This window comes from Nuphar pumila, chromosome 15 (assembly GCF_984573655.1).
Source record: "Nuphar pumila chromosome 15, dmNupPumi1.hap1.1, whole genome shotgun sequence".
Classification (NCBI taxonomy): domain Eukaryota; kingdom Viridiplantae; phylum Streptophyta; class Magnoliopsida; order Nymphaeales; family Nymphaeaceae; genus Nuphar; species Nuphar pumila.
This window is the reverse complement of record NC_143263.1, coordinates 33,852,859-33,870,549: the sequence shown is the minus strand read 5'-3', so window position 1 is coordinate 33,870,549 and position 17,691 is coordinate 33,852,859. Positions and strand designations below refer to the sequence as shown.

Here is a 17,691-nt window from a genome sequence, read left to right as displayed (position 1 = left end):
TGCCTCACATCATGTTTATCCAAATGAAGCACTTTCAAATGTGCCTCATTTGGATAAACCTCACTACTGGGAGGTTCATGCGTTGGAGAGAAAGTGGGCTCACCTCTCTCCTCAATGCATGAACCCATGTGTGAAACATAGCCATTCTCGTTCATGTATGACCAACATCTCCCACTTGGCCATGTGAAATTAATCATGATGCAGAATTTTGCCTCTCACTATTAGAGTATTTTACTTACATCAATGTTCCTGGAATGAGATATATTTTTGTTACTCATCGAGCATTATGACTTATCAAAAAAAATTTAATCCCATACAGGATACATGTTTCAAGAACATTTCCTCTGATATGCTTTTTGTTAAGGGAATCAACAATCATATCAAATGTAGGTAATTAGTACTTGACTTTGATTTCATTCCTTTCAATCATGTCATGAATATAATAATATTTTGCCATTATATGTTTACTTTTAGAATTGTCCGATCCACTCTTCATAAGAGAGATGGTAGCTTGGTTATCACAATAAATTTGAATTGGCCTATTGGTTATATCTTGCTTCAAATCATTAATGAAGCTGCTTATCCAAATGACAAATGTGACAACAACATTGCATACAATATATTTTTCTTTATGAGTATGCTGAACTACGCAACCTTGTTTCTTACATAACCAAAAAATTGCTCCTCCTTCGAGGAGAAAAAATATCTAGAAGTGGATTTACTATCATCTTTGTTGCCTGCAAAGTCACCATTAGAATATTCAGTTAATTCTAAATCATCATCTTGAAAACATAATTTTAATTTTATAGTTTCTTTTAAATATCAAAATATTTTTTCATTACTTGTCAGTGAGGCCAACCAGGATTATTTTGGTAGCGACTAACGAGGCCAACAACAAAGCTGGTATCAGGCTTTGTGCATGGCATAGCATACATCAAGCTTCTAATAGCTTGTGCATAAGGGGCATTTAGTATTTCTTGTCCATCACTAGGAGTATCATTCTTACTTAATTTGACACCTTTTACCACAGGCATTCTAACAGGTTTGCAATCACTCATTTTAAATTTCTTGAGTATATGATTTATATATCTTTCTTGACTCAAGCTTAAAAGTTTAAAATTTCTATCTCGAGTGATTTTAATTCCAAGAACATAGGATGCATCTCTCATGTCTTTCATCTCGAATTGAGAATTTAACCATGACTTGATTTTGACAATCATATCACTGTCATTTCTAGTCAAAAGAATGCCATCCACATATAGTGACATGCTAGCAAATTTGCTCCCACTTTTCTAGACATAAACACAGTGATCACATTTATTTGCTACAAACCCTAATGACGTAATTGCCTTATAAAACTTTAAGTACCATTGACGTGGTAATTGCTTGAGTCAGTATAGGTTTTTTTTTTCAACCTACATACTTCATCTTCTTGGCCTTTAATAATAGAGCCTTAAGGTTGTTTCATGAAAATGGTTTCCTTAAGTTCACCATTAAAGAATATGGTTTTAGCATCCATTTGATGTAAATCTAGATAGCAATGAGATACAATAGCGAGAATTATCCTTATTGAGGCAAATTTTGCAATAGGTGAATATATATGAACATAGTCTAACCCTTCTTTCTGTGAAAATCTTTTAGCTACCAACCTTGCTTTAGATTTATCAATACTACCATTGGACTTGAATTTTTTACTTTAAAATTCATTTACATCCAATAACTTTTCTTTTCTTAGGTAAATCAGTCAATTTTTCGACTTGGTTTTTTTTCAATGGACTCAATTTTCTCGTTCATAGCTTTTACCCAGTCTGTTAACTCACGTGATTTTATTGTCTCATTATATGATGAATTATCTTCTATGTTATCAAGGTCTAAGGCATTACACAATTTTTCTGATAAGTAGACATAACAGTCATCGAAGTAAGACGGGGGATCCCAAGACCTCTTGTGGCCAACCTGAGTCTGATACGAAGAAGATAGAGAACTAGTCGATAGTTCATCATTACTTAAATGTTCTTACGAGTCATTAGAGTCATAATATAAATCAAGAGGATCATATCCATTTATTTCAAGAATAATTTATCCCATGTTTTGATCTTCTAAGAATACAACATCTCTACTTTTGATTATACTCTTATTCAAATGGTAAAATATATAACCTTTAGATCCTTTGGGATATCCAATAAAGATATACATTATAGATCTTGTATCGGGTTTATCTCTTGATCGCTCTATAACCTTTATATGAGCTATTGAACTCCATCTACGAAGGTGACTTAGGTTAGGTTTTTTTTCAGTCCATAATTTATAAGGTATAGAGACAATAGCCTTACAAGAAACCTTATTTAAAATATATGTTGTTGTATGTATCATTTCTCCCCAAAATAATTTGAGTAATGAAGCATTAGATAACATGCATCTAACTATGTCAAGAAGGGTCTTATTGTATCTTTTAGTCACACCATTTTATTGAAGTGTGCCTCGAGTCGTAGTTTGTGGTTTGATCCCATTAGCCTTATAATATTTAAAAAATTCATTTAAGGTATACTCTCCTCCTCGATCGGACCATAACACTTTAATCTTTCTATCAAGTTAGTTTTTGACTTCTTGACGATATTTTTTTAATGCTTCATACTTATATGTTATAAGATATACACAACTATATCTTGAATAGTCATCAATAAAAGATATGAAATATTGCATTTCTTTATGAATTTAAGTCTTGAAGGGACAACAAATTCAGTGTGAATGATTTCTAATAATTTAGATGCTCTACTTACATTATGTAAAAAATATTTTCCTGTCATTTTACCATAAATACATGGTTCACATCTGTGAAAAGAAGATTCATCAAAGTCAGGTATTAGATTTAATTCAACAAGTTTTTTCATTTTCTTTAAATTAATATGTTTGAGTCTTTGGTGTCATACATTCACATCCACATCAAAGACATTATCAATATAAGCAGAAATAGATAGAATTTTATTCATCTCAAAATCAAAAAATTTAAACAAACCTTGTTGTTTATCAAAAACCCCATCAAACAGAATTCGACCGTGTTTTCCCATAGTAACATTTTTAGGTAAAAACCTAACTTCAAAACCCTTAGCAATCAATGTTGGAACATACACTAGGTTTCATTTCATGGATGGTACAAACATAACATTTGATAACAGAACATTGTTCCTTGAAGTTTCAACATGATAAGTCCCAACACCCATAACATCAGAGTAGGTATTGTTTCCCATGTACACTCGATGTTCCATGGGTTTATACTCGATCGTGTTCACCATTTCTTCTTTGCTCATAGCTATATGTCATATCGCCCCAAAGTCCACCACCATCCAGAAAGTGCCTGGTCTGCATATGAGCATTATGATATCATGCAGATTATATCACGTATCTTCATTTGCTTGCCATTTTTGTTGTTCCTGCTATTATTGTTGTTCATCTGACTCGAGCAATTTTTCTTGTAGTGTTCAGGTTTTTCATACTTGAAACACTTCACTTGAGAGGCGGTTGCCTGCGGTTTGCATAATGTTGGACCTTTTTTTTTATCAAATTTTCCATTACCTTTAAAAAAAATTCTTTTGAAATGTAGGCGCCTAGAAGGACTATGGCTATTGTTTGGAACTTCTTTATTGAAATGAAATTTGCTTTTCTTTTTGTGTTGCATATGTTGCTGCTCAATTTTAAGTTGAGCAGACAACTCACTACAAGAAAATTATGGATTAGCGACGGCTTATATCCATCGTTAATCCGTCGATAAGTTGTCGCTAAACAGTTTAGCGACGGATTAGCGATGGATAGAGGCCATCACGAATTTTTGCTCGCTAATTAGCGAAAAAACTTATTTGTCGTTAATTTCGTCGCTAATTTGCGACAAATTAGCGACGGACATTATCCGTCGCTAATCCGTCGCTAAATTTTTAAAAAAAAATAAAAAAAAAATGATCCCTGTCGGGCGGTATTCCGGCAGCAATAAGCCGGACTTATACCGCACCCGACAGGCATCGTCGTCCTTCGTGAACCGGCGTCGTCGTCCTCCGTGAACCGGCGTCACCGTCGTCCTCCGTGAGCCGATGCTCTCCGGCGTCGCCATCCTCCATGAACCGGCGCCATCATCTTCTGTGAACCGGCGTCACCGTCATCCTCCGTGAACCAGCGTCGCCACCCTCGTGAACCGGCGTTGTCGTCCTCCGTGAACCGGTGCCGACATCCTCCAGCGATCTTCGACCGTCCTCCGGCGTCGCCGTCCTCCGTGAACCGTCCTCCGTGAATCGGTGCTCTCCGACGTCGCCGTCCTCCATGAACCGGCACTGTCATCTTCCGTGAACCGGCGTTGCCGTCATCCTCCGTGATTAACCAACGTCGCCGTCCTCCGTGAACCGACGTCTTCGTCCTCCGTGAACCGACGCCGACGTCCTCCAGCTATCGCCGACCGTCCTCCGGCGTCGCCGTCCTCCGGCGTCGCCGTCCTCCGGCGTCGCCGTCCTCCACTCTCATGTACATGCTCTCCAACGCACTATCCGACGTCGACGTCCTCCGAAGAAGTCGGTTTAAATCGAGTGCGATCGATTTAAATTTCGAAAGGGAGAAAGGGAAAATTTCGTGCTCGGTTTAAATCGAAAATTAGCGAGGGATTTAGCGACGGAATTTTTCCATCGCTAATCCGTCGCTAATTAGTGACAGAAAAATTCTGTCGCTAAATCCCTCGCTAAAATGTTTTTCTGGTATTGAGAATTAGCGACGAAACAATTGTTGTCGTTAATCCGTCGCTAATTAGCGACGGATTAGCTAGAGAAAACTTTCATCGCTAATCTGTCGCTACTTAGCGACGGATTCATGAAGAAAGTTTTCTCTAGCTAATCCGTCGCTAATTTGCGACAGAAAAAATCCGTCGCTAATTAACATTTTTCTTGTAGTGACTCTTCTAGTGTTAGGTTTTTAGAGCTTAGTAGTTTGAATAATCTTTCATGAAGATAGGAGACTACACAGACTATTGGATATCTATATACGATCAATAATCACATTCTCAACAATTATCAAGTCTTTTGCCATTACTAACATTTTATTCACGTGGTCAACTACATTGTCATTTTCTTGCATCCTACATGAATTATATTGTCCCAAGAGCAATTGAATGTGAGTTTCAGAGGTAGTATCATATTCTTTTAAAATAGCATCAAACATTGACTTTGTTATAGGGTAATCTTCGAACACCCTAATGAGATAGTCATCCAAGTAGGTGAGCATGATGGTTTTTGGCTAACATGTTAACATTTTTATATTTAAGATAAGCATTTTTATTTGCTTCAGGTGCTTTGTGATCAGGGTCTTTTATTTTAGTAGTCAAGGCATTCTCAATGCCCTCTAAGGTCAAAACAAGAGGAATCCTCATAAGGCACGAATAGTAGAAGAAGTAGAAGATGGTAGAGAGAGTTATTAGAGAATTCTAATGAGAATGAGAAAAAGATAACTAACCTTGGTAATCTTCCTCATGAGAAACTCTATTTATAGATGATCTCAAGCAAGAGTCTCGTCTCTAATATAAGAGGTTAATATCTATTAATCTTATTTATTAATAAAATAAAAAAATAAATTATGGGTCTTAACACATTAGCTTTCAAAATTAATTAAGCTAGAGAAGAAAGGTAGGGACTTCTTACCTTGGCTTGGGCCTTAGTAACATGGTAACCTTTTGGAAAGCCTAAAGACCCAAAAACTCAATAGAATTCGATGTTTAAATAGTTGATTTGATAGGCATTGAAACACCACTTATTATGGTAGTCTTAGATTTAATCTTACCCACACGAATCAACAAGAAAATTTGGTTGATACTGAAAAACGTTGATTTTCAACCTACAATTAGGCATGAACTTCGATCAATGATAAAATGCTCAAATCAATACCAATTTGGGTGTGTGGATAGTAGATTTAGATGCTCTTGAAATGAGGAACGTCAAGATTGACTCTGATTTAATAGGTGAGCCACCAATCAACTAAATTTTTTATCGAAATAATAATGATGTTGTTTGATACTTCTCACCCTATAGGTCCAATCTATTTGAGATTGGATCAATTGACCAAATCAACTCCGATCCAAACTCTTTAATTAAGAGTCAAGATCCAAAATTTAATCCAAGCCCCCATTGGATATAATTAATATGATTTAGATTTATATCAAATGTATCTGAAATACATATTAATCCAAATATGCATTGGATCTAAATACTAATATTTGGATCTATATATAACCTATCCATAATCTATTATTTAAAACAAAAATACCAAATGACCTGGAATCCACCTGGAGGATCTCTATGCATTCTAAAGTCGCCACTTGACATAGAAATGGTGCAAATGTCCATTATACCCTTGGCTACCTCCATGCCCCCTATAGAACCTGTATTGACACATGGTGCTCCACTGGGCTGAGCATGACCCTTTGGGTCCTATATACTATTGTGGCATCTTATTAGGACTCTAGGGTGGGTCCAAAATACAATGCGATCAATTTTGAAAAAATTATATCTAGATGTGATTCAAGTAAAAAAAGCCAAAATAGAGGTCAGTCCAATTTGAAAAATGTATTTTATAATTCAACCAAAATTCAAAATTGCCAAATCGGATCTCCTACAAGATTAATGGCTCATAACAGATCTAACTAGAGTCCTAGTTTAACTTAAACTCTTGAATTTTGCTTGAATTGAACATGATTTTAACCCAAAATTAACATGAATTTTACTTAAATTTAAAAGTTAAGATAAACAAAATTTGCAGGTGTTACACCTTGACCCATATCCAAATCAAACCCAAGTTCAAATATAAGCATATTACTCATTAAATCAACATCAAATCTACCCAAACCAGTTTTGTAACCCGCAGGTGCATCGAGGTCTAGGTTCAATTGAACCACAACGAGGTGGAAGAGAATGAGGTGAGGGTGTTGGTCGAGTTATGGGCCTTGCCCCAGAGATGGACCCATTTTACATAGATAGACAAGAACATGACCACAGGGTGAAAATGGAGTTCCCAGAGTTTGAGGAAACTTGGATCTAGATTTCTTTACTTGGAAAAAGAAGGCAGTGGAAGGATGGTCGTTTGGTCATGGAGTGGTTAGATAAGTAGACTGGAAGTTGCATTGATGAAGCGACCTAGGAATAGAAAGACCAGATAACGACTCAATATCCAGAGACCCTTTTTGAGGACAAGAAGTATTTGAGAGGGTGGATTGTTATGGATCGCCTCAGATCTGATCCAGAGAAGTTGCTCCATGTCCAACCTAGAGGATCCACCTCAGCACTAGATCCTGGATCCGCCGCAGTCAGGATCCGATTCAGTGGAGCCACCCAGCCCCAGGATCCACTTCAGGAAAGATGACTCAGCCTTAAATCCTACCCAGGCTAGGACTCTGGTGGGATGCCCCCTGACTCCTATCTAAGATGGGATTGTGCCTGTGTATTTCATTGTTTTGTTCATTTGTATATATATATATATGTATATATATATATAGATGTATCATGCTTAGTTTATTTAAAGATTTCTCTAAGCTTCGTTCTTGGTTTGTGTTCTTGTTCTTTGAATGAACATATTTCTCTCTCACCTCTCTTTTATGCTCGTCATTGACTCGGAAGGAATGTATTTTTTCTCTCTTGTCATCGACCCTTCATTAACTTTACGCTTCTCTATGTAGCTGACCAGAAGAGACAACTCTCTCCCCCCCACTAACACTGCACGCCACTCCTGCTCATGGTACATGCCTCTGTCTTGGGTTGTGCCTTATGTCCAGCTTGCCAAAATTTGTAGAATTGTCCTCCGTGGGAGTTCAGTTTCTAACATCGTGTCACACATTTGTGAATATATTTGTAGGCATACATCCAAACTTTATATGAGTTTTTAGTTTAAGGATGTTCGCATGGTATCTGTGCAAAGGTCGTGACGTCCTCAAATATGTGACGTGAACCTGCGAAACTCGATTAAGAAAACATGTAAAGGTAAGGACATTCAGAACAAACATTTGTGATGGTTGAACATACATTTACGGATGTATGTCCTGAGTTTAAGCAATGGTTTAGTTAAAAGATGTTCTCATGACGCTTGCACGAATGTTAGGACTGGCACAAATATATAGAGCAAACTTGTTGAGCTGGAACTTTTAAATTCTAAAAGGTTCATATGTGAATCTCCTGTGTTGGGATTTAAGTTGGTCATGTTCACAAATACTTTATGCAAATTTTATTAGGTCCGTGAAATGTTCATGTGAATCTCCTTTTTATTGAGTTGTTACGACATTTTGATGGCTTATGCATCTATAACGAACATCAACAGGTTGGCTTGTGCAAAAGGTAAAAATATCCTAAAAAAAGGTCTATAATCAAAATTTTGAACATAAAAAGATTTCAGCAAATTGTGATGCATTTTCGAAATTGCACTATTTTACAAAGATAATACAATCATTTTTCGTTAATAAATTGCACACGTTTTAAGTTTTTTATACAATCAGGAAAAGTGCCACAACCTGACCCACCATACCAACACTACTTGACTCTGAGATGCACAATATATAAATTTCATTTCATAACTCCTTTGATTTTGCCCACAATGGCTCCACATGCCTAGCTAGGTAGGTTGGTTTAAGGCGCTTAAGTTAGAGGACATCGAGAATTCAATAATCAGGGCGTGCATCCATTGCAGCAAAGCCGAAGCCAATAACTATTCAAATATATTTATGATTGCCGTCCTACAGCGTAAAACCGTAGTGTACTCCACTCGACTATGCTTCACCTTGCAAAAGGGGGTGCCCACTGGAGACTTCAACTTGGAATAGAAGGGGAAAGTTCTCTATCCCCAAGCCCAAGGCCAAGTGGGCAACCCCTTGGGGTCGGCTCCAGCAGTAATTTATGTCTACTATTTGCCTGAAAGGCCCAACTTAGACGGTCGGAGCAACAATCACAAAGGGAACAAGCAAGAACATAGTTAAACATAAAATGGGGAGAAAAATCTCAAACATATTAGAGAAAAGGTGTTGTTACTAGGGATGGCAGTGGACCGGGGGAAAGCGGGGCCCCGCCCCACCTCGCCCCGTTTGGACCGGGGATGAAGGGTATGAAACGGGGATGGAGGCGGGGGTGGAAGATAAAATCCATCCCCGCCGCGGAGGCGGGGCGGGGGTGGAGGATAAAATTTTGAGGCGGGGCGGGGGTGGAAACCTTGTCCCCCGCCCCGCCCCACTGCCATCCCTAGTTGTTACTATAGAAATGGAGAGAGAGAGAGAGAGGGAGAGAGAGAGCAATGGAATACTAGATGAATTCGAGCAACTTAGACAGTGGTTAGGTGTTCCCATTACAAAAACTTGCTAGAATAAGTGGTATAATGGGGCTCCACATATGGTGATAAAAACCAAAAATTCGCGACATTTAACCACCATGTTTAATTGTGACGAACATAATTAAGGCTATGTTTGGGAACGTGGAAACCACAATCTAGGTGTTGTGTTGTGGTTTCCACTGTTGCCTTTGGATGTTTAAGAGCCCTAGTGTAGTAAAAAAACGTGCATTAAGGCTGGAGTTGGCAACACAACTCCATCCCCAATACAAGAATACGACTCCCGCCTAGATAGGTAGTCGTTGGCAACACAAACCACAACGCCACTCTGATGCATCTTGAACGATTTCAGCACCCAGTTTCTTCTTTCTCCTCTCTTCCTCTTCCTCCCTAATTGATCAATTCTTCTATATCCTCTCTTACCCTTTTACTTCTCTCCTTCCTCCTGACTTGTGATTGATCATGTCCTTTTTCATCTATTTGGGTGTACAAATAGATAGAACTGCTGATGATGCAGTGGTGGAAGCATGAGTTGGAGAGTGAGGGAAAGGGGCTTGAGGCGTCTTCTTTTGTTACTTTCGTTTTCTTTATCATACATTTGGATCATTTTCTCTCTTCTTTTTTAGTTTTCAAAAAATCATGCAACTCTTGAAATTGATATACATTTCCAAGGCATCATTTTTCTCTTTCTCATCTATTTGATCCAATATTTTCACTATTTTTTAAAAATGTTTACTTTCATATGAATGATGTGCAGTCCTTTTTAGGGATGGACTAGATGAAATTGGAAAATTGTTGTTCTTTTGAGAAGACAAAAACACAACAATTGAATTTTCAAAATTAATTCATGAAAATGTCATGACATGACAGTTGTTTGGGAGCCAACATCAATTCATGGAAATGTCAAAACCACATGAAATCCACAATGAGCTCCCAAACATCTTGTGGATTTGGAAATACCATGAATCCCAACTCCTTGTTTAGGCAACACATGGAAACCGTCTCGACACAAGGCTCCCAAGCATAGCTTAAATATAAAGTATCTTTAAACTTGAGCTTGTGCTCTAGTATAGTTTTGGCAATGAAACCAGAAATAAAGCCATTGAAAGAAAGCCGAACAAAGACCATGGTGACAAATGCTGATGCCTCTTATTCTCTTGAAAACATAGATCGATAATTCCAGTAAAAACTCACTCAATTAGATATACATAGATATCTTGACAAGGTCAAAATACATAGAACTTTTAAGCATCCAAAAGCTTATAATTTTTTGACACTATAATCACTTCCCAAACTTTTTCATCTCACTGCTCTATTAAGCTACAAGAGATTCAATTGATTCTTTAGTCCTTTTATTTATATAGCTGTTTACATACTCCAAGATTTTTCTGATGAATACCCAAATAAACTAAATAAATCTCACGGGAATTTCATGGCTGAGACATTTCCCATTAAGCTTTTTCCACTATGATGTTGATCTGTAGACTTCAAAAATGACTGGAGAAAACTGTCCCAAGAATATGAGAAATGTGCCTATTTAACCATTTGGTAAAAGAATATTTAAGTGCAAAGTTCAACACCCAAGGAAGTCAGCAAAAAGAATCCAGTTATGTTGACCTCAGACATATCAAGAAATAGCATTCAGATATAAGTAGTAGGTTAATAGCATTGTTCTGCATCGAAGGGCTTCACAGTGGACTCACAACTAAAAGATGCAGTCTGCCATAGCCTTTTAACTGAGAGGTGTGCTTCAATCATGTGTGATTTTAACTCATGGAAAAACGATGGTGGACATTCCGTAGCTTTCAACTTCTTATATTGAGTGTCACTGTTATTTTATGAACGTTTATGATAGACAAATACTTTACATATACAAGAAGAAGAAAAGGTGGTTTTATCGATTCTATCATTCCAACAAGAAAGAATATCAAAAGGCAAGAAATTTGTCCATCTCCACAGATCTTAATGAACAACATTCATAAAACAACAAGAAAGAAATCTCCCCTAAAACATGATCAGTACAGTACAATCATCAAACTTGGTTCTGCATATATCTTTCGCAAGCAATGGCAACTTGGTTCTGCATATATCTTCTGAATGGTTACTATGTAGGTAATGGCATGAAAAACAGCAACAGGCAAATACTACGGCTAAAAGACAAATAGCCCACTCTTCCTACCCGTGCAAATTTAAATAGTGAAAGGAAAAAAGGGTTGCACATACACATAAAAGCATAACAACATTGTCCCTTCTAATGATGAATAAACTAAGGCTAAAGACCTCAGCCTTCACTTCTCATTTCCCTTGCTCTCACAGTAAGGAGTGAGTGGAGGGAATGAAGGTACTGATTGCAGAATGAATTTGCGGATGCTTCGGAGGCCAGGTGATGAGGTAGACCTTGCCAAGTCACTCAAGCAAATATGTGGAGGCGAAACCCGCTTTTGATTTGGAGAGCCGGATTTAACCACCTTAATTGGCGAGTTTGTGCTCTTAAGTATCTCAGGTGTCTCAACATCCACATTACTATGAATCCCACAATCAAAATCTGGTTCAGACACAACCTTCTTACTGCCCATCTGATGCACTGGAGTAACAGGGGAGTTTCGCCAATCAACTGAGCGGGAAGAAAACACATTTCTGTGGCGAGACTGAACATCTGAAACTTGATCACCAACTGTAGATTCAACAGCAGTAACACTTGAAGAAGGATATGATAATGGTGTGAGGGAGCATAGTTCCAGCTGATCCCATGCTGGGGAGAGTTGATTTACTTCGTTGACCTTCAACTCATGCAGACCCAGCTTACACACAGCTGCATCTGCATTTTCTTGTGTATATGTTGCTAACCTGCAATTATCAGTATTTGTGCTCTCAAGAGTCCTTGGGGGCCTCCCAAAGGCAAAGTTACGGTTTGAAACTTCTGATTCTGGTGAAGAGAGATGCTTCTTTGTAGGACGTTGAGGTTTAGAAAATGCCCTTCCATGGCTGAACAGAGAGGTACACCAAGAAAATCAGAAATCAACCTGAATAGTATTATTAGCTTGCCAATTGCCATTAAAATCAAACAGCTAAGGAATACCCTGAGCATTGGAATAATGGCGTGATAGGTGAAAGATTATTCGGATGACATCTGTCCGCATGAAAGAGATTCTTATCAACTTTAACTGCAGCCAAATTATTTTCAGATTGGTCCTTCTCCCATCCCACATCTTCAGCTACTTTATATTCCAATTGGAGACATCCTACAAGTAAATTGCATCATTTGGAAATGAGATCCTATTAGAGCCACTTCAAAACAGCAAAAGATGTTCTCATTTTGGTAGAATTACAAACAAGAAACATGAAGCCATTCTACAAAATATCAGTGATAACTCAAATTATTTAAAGAAAATCTAGTTGGTGATTGTAGTAAGAGACATGGACAGCGTTATAACCAATAACTTGCAGTCTATTGGTTCATGATCAACTCAGGGTTAACTACATGCTATAAACAGACTTGCAAGAACATCTAATCAATTTCCTAATTCAATAGCTTTTACATGCATGCATGCATGTGTAATGAGGATGTTGGTAATAGATCAATCTCACCTTCCTTTTTGCCATATATGTTTTTGCAAGCTTCACACCTGCAACCATCAGAACATCCTACACCAGCCTTGAAGATGGGGTGAGAAATAGATGGTTTAATTTATGATTAAAGAAATATATGTACAGGTAATCACAGAAAAATGGAAACAGATATACACTGAGGAAACCAAAACCTGGTAGCATTCACAATATTTCTTAACACAATTTGACCTCTTGCAGTTACATCCCCTTTTATGTCTCGCTGATGTAGGTGTTTCATTACTTTCTCCCTGTGGAAATGACAAGTACCTCAATTTACCTCCAAGACAACTGAATGCTCTAGCAGAAATAAAAGGGCAAAAGATTACTTACATCACTGCCAGTTACTGGAGTCTCAACAACACGGCGAATTATTTTTGGAGCAAATGCAAGAGGATTACGAGATTCTATCAGCTGTCGTGTTGCAATAACCTTATCCTGATGTTCAGGTTTATTTAGACACTCTTGGCATGTACAAGAATCAATACAGTATACTCCAGCAGCAAAGCAATCACAATACCTGCAACGTGTATAATATTAAAGGTCATAAAGGAGCATCATGGATATTCAAGAATATATGATCATGCACATTATCACTTACAGTTTCAGGCATTTTGACCTTTTGCATTTGCAGCGTTTACAACCTTCCTTTTCCGTAGAACTGACAATTTTTTTCCTGATAAGATCAACAGACTAAATATAGCCAACATTCGTGCAAAAGAAAGAACAAAATAAACACATAAAATAAGCAGCAATGAAGTATTGCCTTTTCTTTTTAGGGCTTAATTGATCGATCTCCTCTTGTGAGACACATCCATCCACTGAAGCAGGTGTTTTATTTTCAACCAGAGTTAGATCACTACTCAAGACCTCAGAATTCATGAAACTGTTCATTCTACATGCATTTAGTGGCAAAGGATGGAAGGCAGGATCTGGGGTGACCACTTCAGATGCTTCTTGATTCATGCCCATGCCTTCAGCAACATGACATGTCACAGGAGAGCCTGAACTTGCACGCTTCCCAGCTAAACCTGCATTCTGGAAATGGCATTCTACACCATCTGATGAACATTGGAAACTTCCAGAAAATGAATTTTCCACTTGTAACTTTGCATGATCATTTCTAGAAAGGGAGATCTGGCAAGGGGAATTCTTTGCCACCATGTTTCCAATGCTATTTAAGTGTAAGCCAATTCCTGATGGCTTTGGGCATGCCATAGAAGAGCTTCCATTCTTCAGGACAGATCTGTCAGTTTTTTCAGCGAGGCATGGAGTCTTGTACAGGAAAGATGGAAATTCAGAAGATGCATCTTGGAAGCAGCTTATAGATTTGTTGGCTGTGGAAGGTTCACGTTCTTCATCATCAAATGAACTTGCATGTGAACAAATGAGAGTTGCTGGTGATTTTTCCACTGCATCAGTGACAACAATTGGAGAATTACATGAGTTACAGCTACTCTCTATACTCTTCCCGCAAGCTTCTGCAGCCTTAAAATCAAGGCAACGCCTAGGTAAGCCACGTTGATTCTGCACACACCCCATAGATTGTCAGTGATTTCCATGATATCAATGGAAACAAAACTTGGGGATCCAAATAATATCTACTAAAGATTAAAATCGACCAAAAACACGTAACAGAAAGTTGGAAAAAAATAACTGCAGTAGTCTTCATAAGCAAGAAGAAAACCCAGAACAACAAAGGCACATGCCATTCCATCATCTTGAAAGAACACCTCACCGGTATCCAACTGCCTCTACTCACCATATGATCCACCAACTCAAAAAAAAAGGAAAAAGGTCCATGCCCTGCCAAGTGTATGTTTATATAGCTAGTATTGCCAAACAAAAGACACACTACTCACTACTTCTTGAAGTTTATTCTCTCCCCCAGATGAACCATACAGCAAAGAGAAAACATAAACCAGAATAGGCAAGCTTGCCCAAACATGAGTAAATATTTCCATGCTTCGCTCATGCTTCCCTGCATATTTCTTATATGCTTCCCTGCATATTTCTTATATGCTTCTCGCACATGTACTTCCCACTCACTCCTGTGTTTTCTCTAAAATGATAACCATCATTTTTAGATTTTAACAAAAATTTAACTTTTACACTAAAAAAATCATGAAATTAAGTCATTTTTATTTTAGTTTTATTCACTTTCCATTTGATTTCGATTCAATAATTATATCATTTTTTGTTTATTCACATTTCACTTTCAAATTGATTCTTGGCTTCTCACTTCCTATAAACTCTAAAATGTCTCGCTTCTGGCTTCCGCTTCCCATATCATTTCTTGTTTCCACTTCCAAGCCTGGCAACCTTGAGTCAACATGACCAAATATAGGGATTGTTAATGTTGCAAACTTCTCATAGGGCATGTCACTGGGACATCCCATTTTGGCCATGTGACCTTAATAACACATGTAGACACAAAGGACAAGCTCCTCCCATATCTCCCATCTTGTCAGCTCTGCCTTGTTCATCCCTCTAATTAGTGGATGTCAACCCTCATGGTTGCACATTTCTCATCACTACCATTGGTTGCAATGCCATAAAACCCTTCTCAAGCTGGTCAAAATCTCAAGGTAAAACATGAGGATTTTGATGGTCTATGGTTGGTGGTTTTGGGAGGAAAAGTTGTATTTTCATGGTGGTGTGATTTAGAAGGGGGAAAGAAGATATGATTATGGCCCAAAGTTATGGAACAAAGAGAGGAGAGATAAGAAACAAAAAACTCGTTAGGTCAGAGCTTGAGGGTGTTGTCAATCATGGTGCTACTACATTAGTGTTTCGAATATTACAAAAATATTACCGCCTATACTAAACTTTTAGATGTGATATATTACAAAATTCACACACGCACATACAAACGTACACATACATATGCACCCACGTCGCACTCGCACCTGCACCCGCACCCGCACCCATGCGGGTGCGACACTTGGACATGGCTTCCAGGTGAAGTCAATCACACTGAGGTCCATTTCTATCCAAAAGTAAATTCAGTTAACCCTAACCAAGTCCAGTTTTATCTATATTATATATATATATATATACATAAATGTGCACACACACACAAGTGTATATATGTTAAAATGTAATATACATATATATATATATATATATATTTGCAAAACCCTTTAAGGGTAAAATTGTCTTGTTCTTTTCTTCATGCATATTCATTTTTGGATATGCTCTTTCTATTTCCTTTTTTTGTATTATATTGTCTTTTCTTTTCTTTTTTCTATTCTTTATTTTCTTTTTGTAAGCCATTGAGGGGCCCACAATTATAGATGTTGGGCCCTTCCAACGGTCCATAATGTGACCGTTGGAGGGGCTCCAACGTCTATATGTGGAGCCCCTCCAAGGGTCTCCTCTTGTATAAATAGGGGTTCATCCCCGTTGTATTCCTTAAGCTTTTGAGAAAAGCTCTCTCAACATTCAATAAAGATTTCATTTTATTTTTATGCCTTTGTGCATTTGTAATCTTTTGGAAGTGTTCATCCTGTTCCTTTAAGAACTTCGTGCTTTTGTGCACATAGTCTCTTTGAAGACATCTTCACATGGCATCAGAGCTTGGTCTCTAAAAGAATAGCTTGGATATTGCGTCATCACGGTGGTCGCCTAGAAGAACGTGCATGCTCCTCTATTTCGTTTGGTGTGGAAAGCTCTTGTAAACTATTTCAAATGAAGCGCAATACATCAAGTAAGCTCAAAGAAGACCCGATGTGGTAAGATTTCAAATTTAGAAGACTTTCTTTCTCATAAAAGCATCTCCATGGGAAAAAAGATTCTCATTTTTCCCTCGGATTCAAACTCAATGAGTCTAACTATCATGTTTGGGTTAGCAATATGGAAGCTCATATTAAGGGAAAAAGGACTTTGGGGCTATGTCAAAGTTACGATTCTCAAACCCGAACCAAAAATCACTATAATTGAAAAGGTGAAATTAAGGTTCTTGATGAAGAAGAAAGAGAGAAATCCTTTGAAGAATATAACAAAAAACATGAAGAATGGGAAATGAAGAATTACAAAATCCTTTCATGGATTTTTTTCACGATGGGGACAAGGATAAATGTCAATATTTTGAAGTTTAAAAAGGCATTTCAAGTTTGAGATTATCTTAAGAGGATGTATACCTCAAGAGATCTATTCCATAAATATTACCTTCATAAAAAGGCGTTAACTCTTCAACAAGGAGAAATGTCTATTATAGAATATTTTACTGAACTATCATCCATTTGAGATGAGCTTGCACTCCTTGAACCAAAATGGAGTGGAGAAGCTATTGAGCTACGCCACAAGCAATTAGAAGAATATCACTTCCTTCAATTTTTTGAATAGGCTTAGATCCGAATTCGAGCAAACTAGATCTTCTCTTTTATCTTCTTTTACCTCGCCACCTCTAGAAGATGTTCTTACTAAATTAAGTAGAGAAGAAACTAGATTGGGAATGGACAAAATCAATCAAAGTGTGTTGGTTGTTCCTTCAACAAAAGATGAAAATGAAGGAGCTTATGTTGATTCTAGACCGGGGAATAACTTGAAAACATATAAACCCCCTCATTTTAATAAATTTTAAAATCAAGGAGCAAAAGAAGATGGTGGTCAAAATGGTGGCCAAAATAGAAGGTACCAAGGAAGAGATTATGGTAAAATTATTTGTTATTTTTGCAAAGAACCGGGGCACATTAAACCGGTTTGTCTAAAATGGAAGAAAAAAGTAGCTATGTCTACAACATTTCAACCACATAA

The 17,691-nt window shown here is 37.6% G+C and overlaps 1 protein-coding gene across 1 annotated transcript in view; it reads right to left on the bottom strand.

Moving 5' to 3' along the window:
- Positions 1-11,306: 11,306 nt before the first annotated feature.
- The window catches only part of LOC149815074 (protein tesmin/TSO1-like CXC 2), a 33,632-nt gene continuing 27,247 nt past the window's right edge, over positions 11,307-17,691 (bottom strand). The window contains exons 5-11 of the mRNA XM_089990474.1: positions 13,673-14,460; positions 13,535-13,609; positions 13,267-13,453; positions 13,089-13,184; positions 12,916-12,982; positions 12,407-12,569; positions 11,307-12,312 (exon numbers count right to left, since the gene is read on the bottom strand). Of these exons, the coding sequence (XP_089846600.1) occupies positions 11,616-12,312; positions 12,407-12,569; positions 12,916-12,982; positions 13,089-13,184; positions 13,267-13,453; positions 13,535-13,609; positions 13,673-14,460 (2,073 nt within the window). The 3' untranslated portion in view covers positions 11,307-11,615. The remainder of the gene's footprint in view (positions 12,313-12,406; positions 12,570-12,915; positions 12,983-13,088; positions 13,185-13,266; positions 13,454-13,534; positions 13,610-13,672; positions 14,461-17,691) is intronic.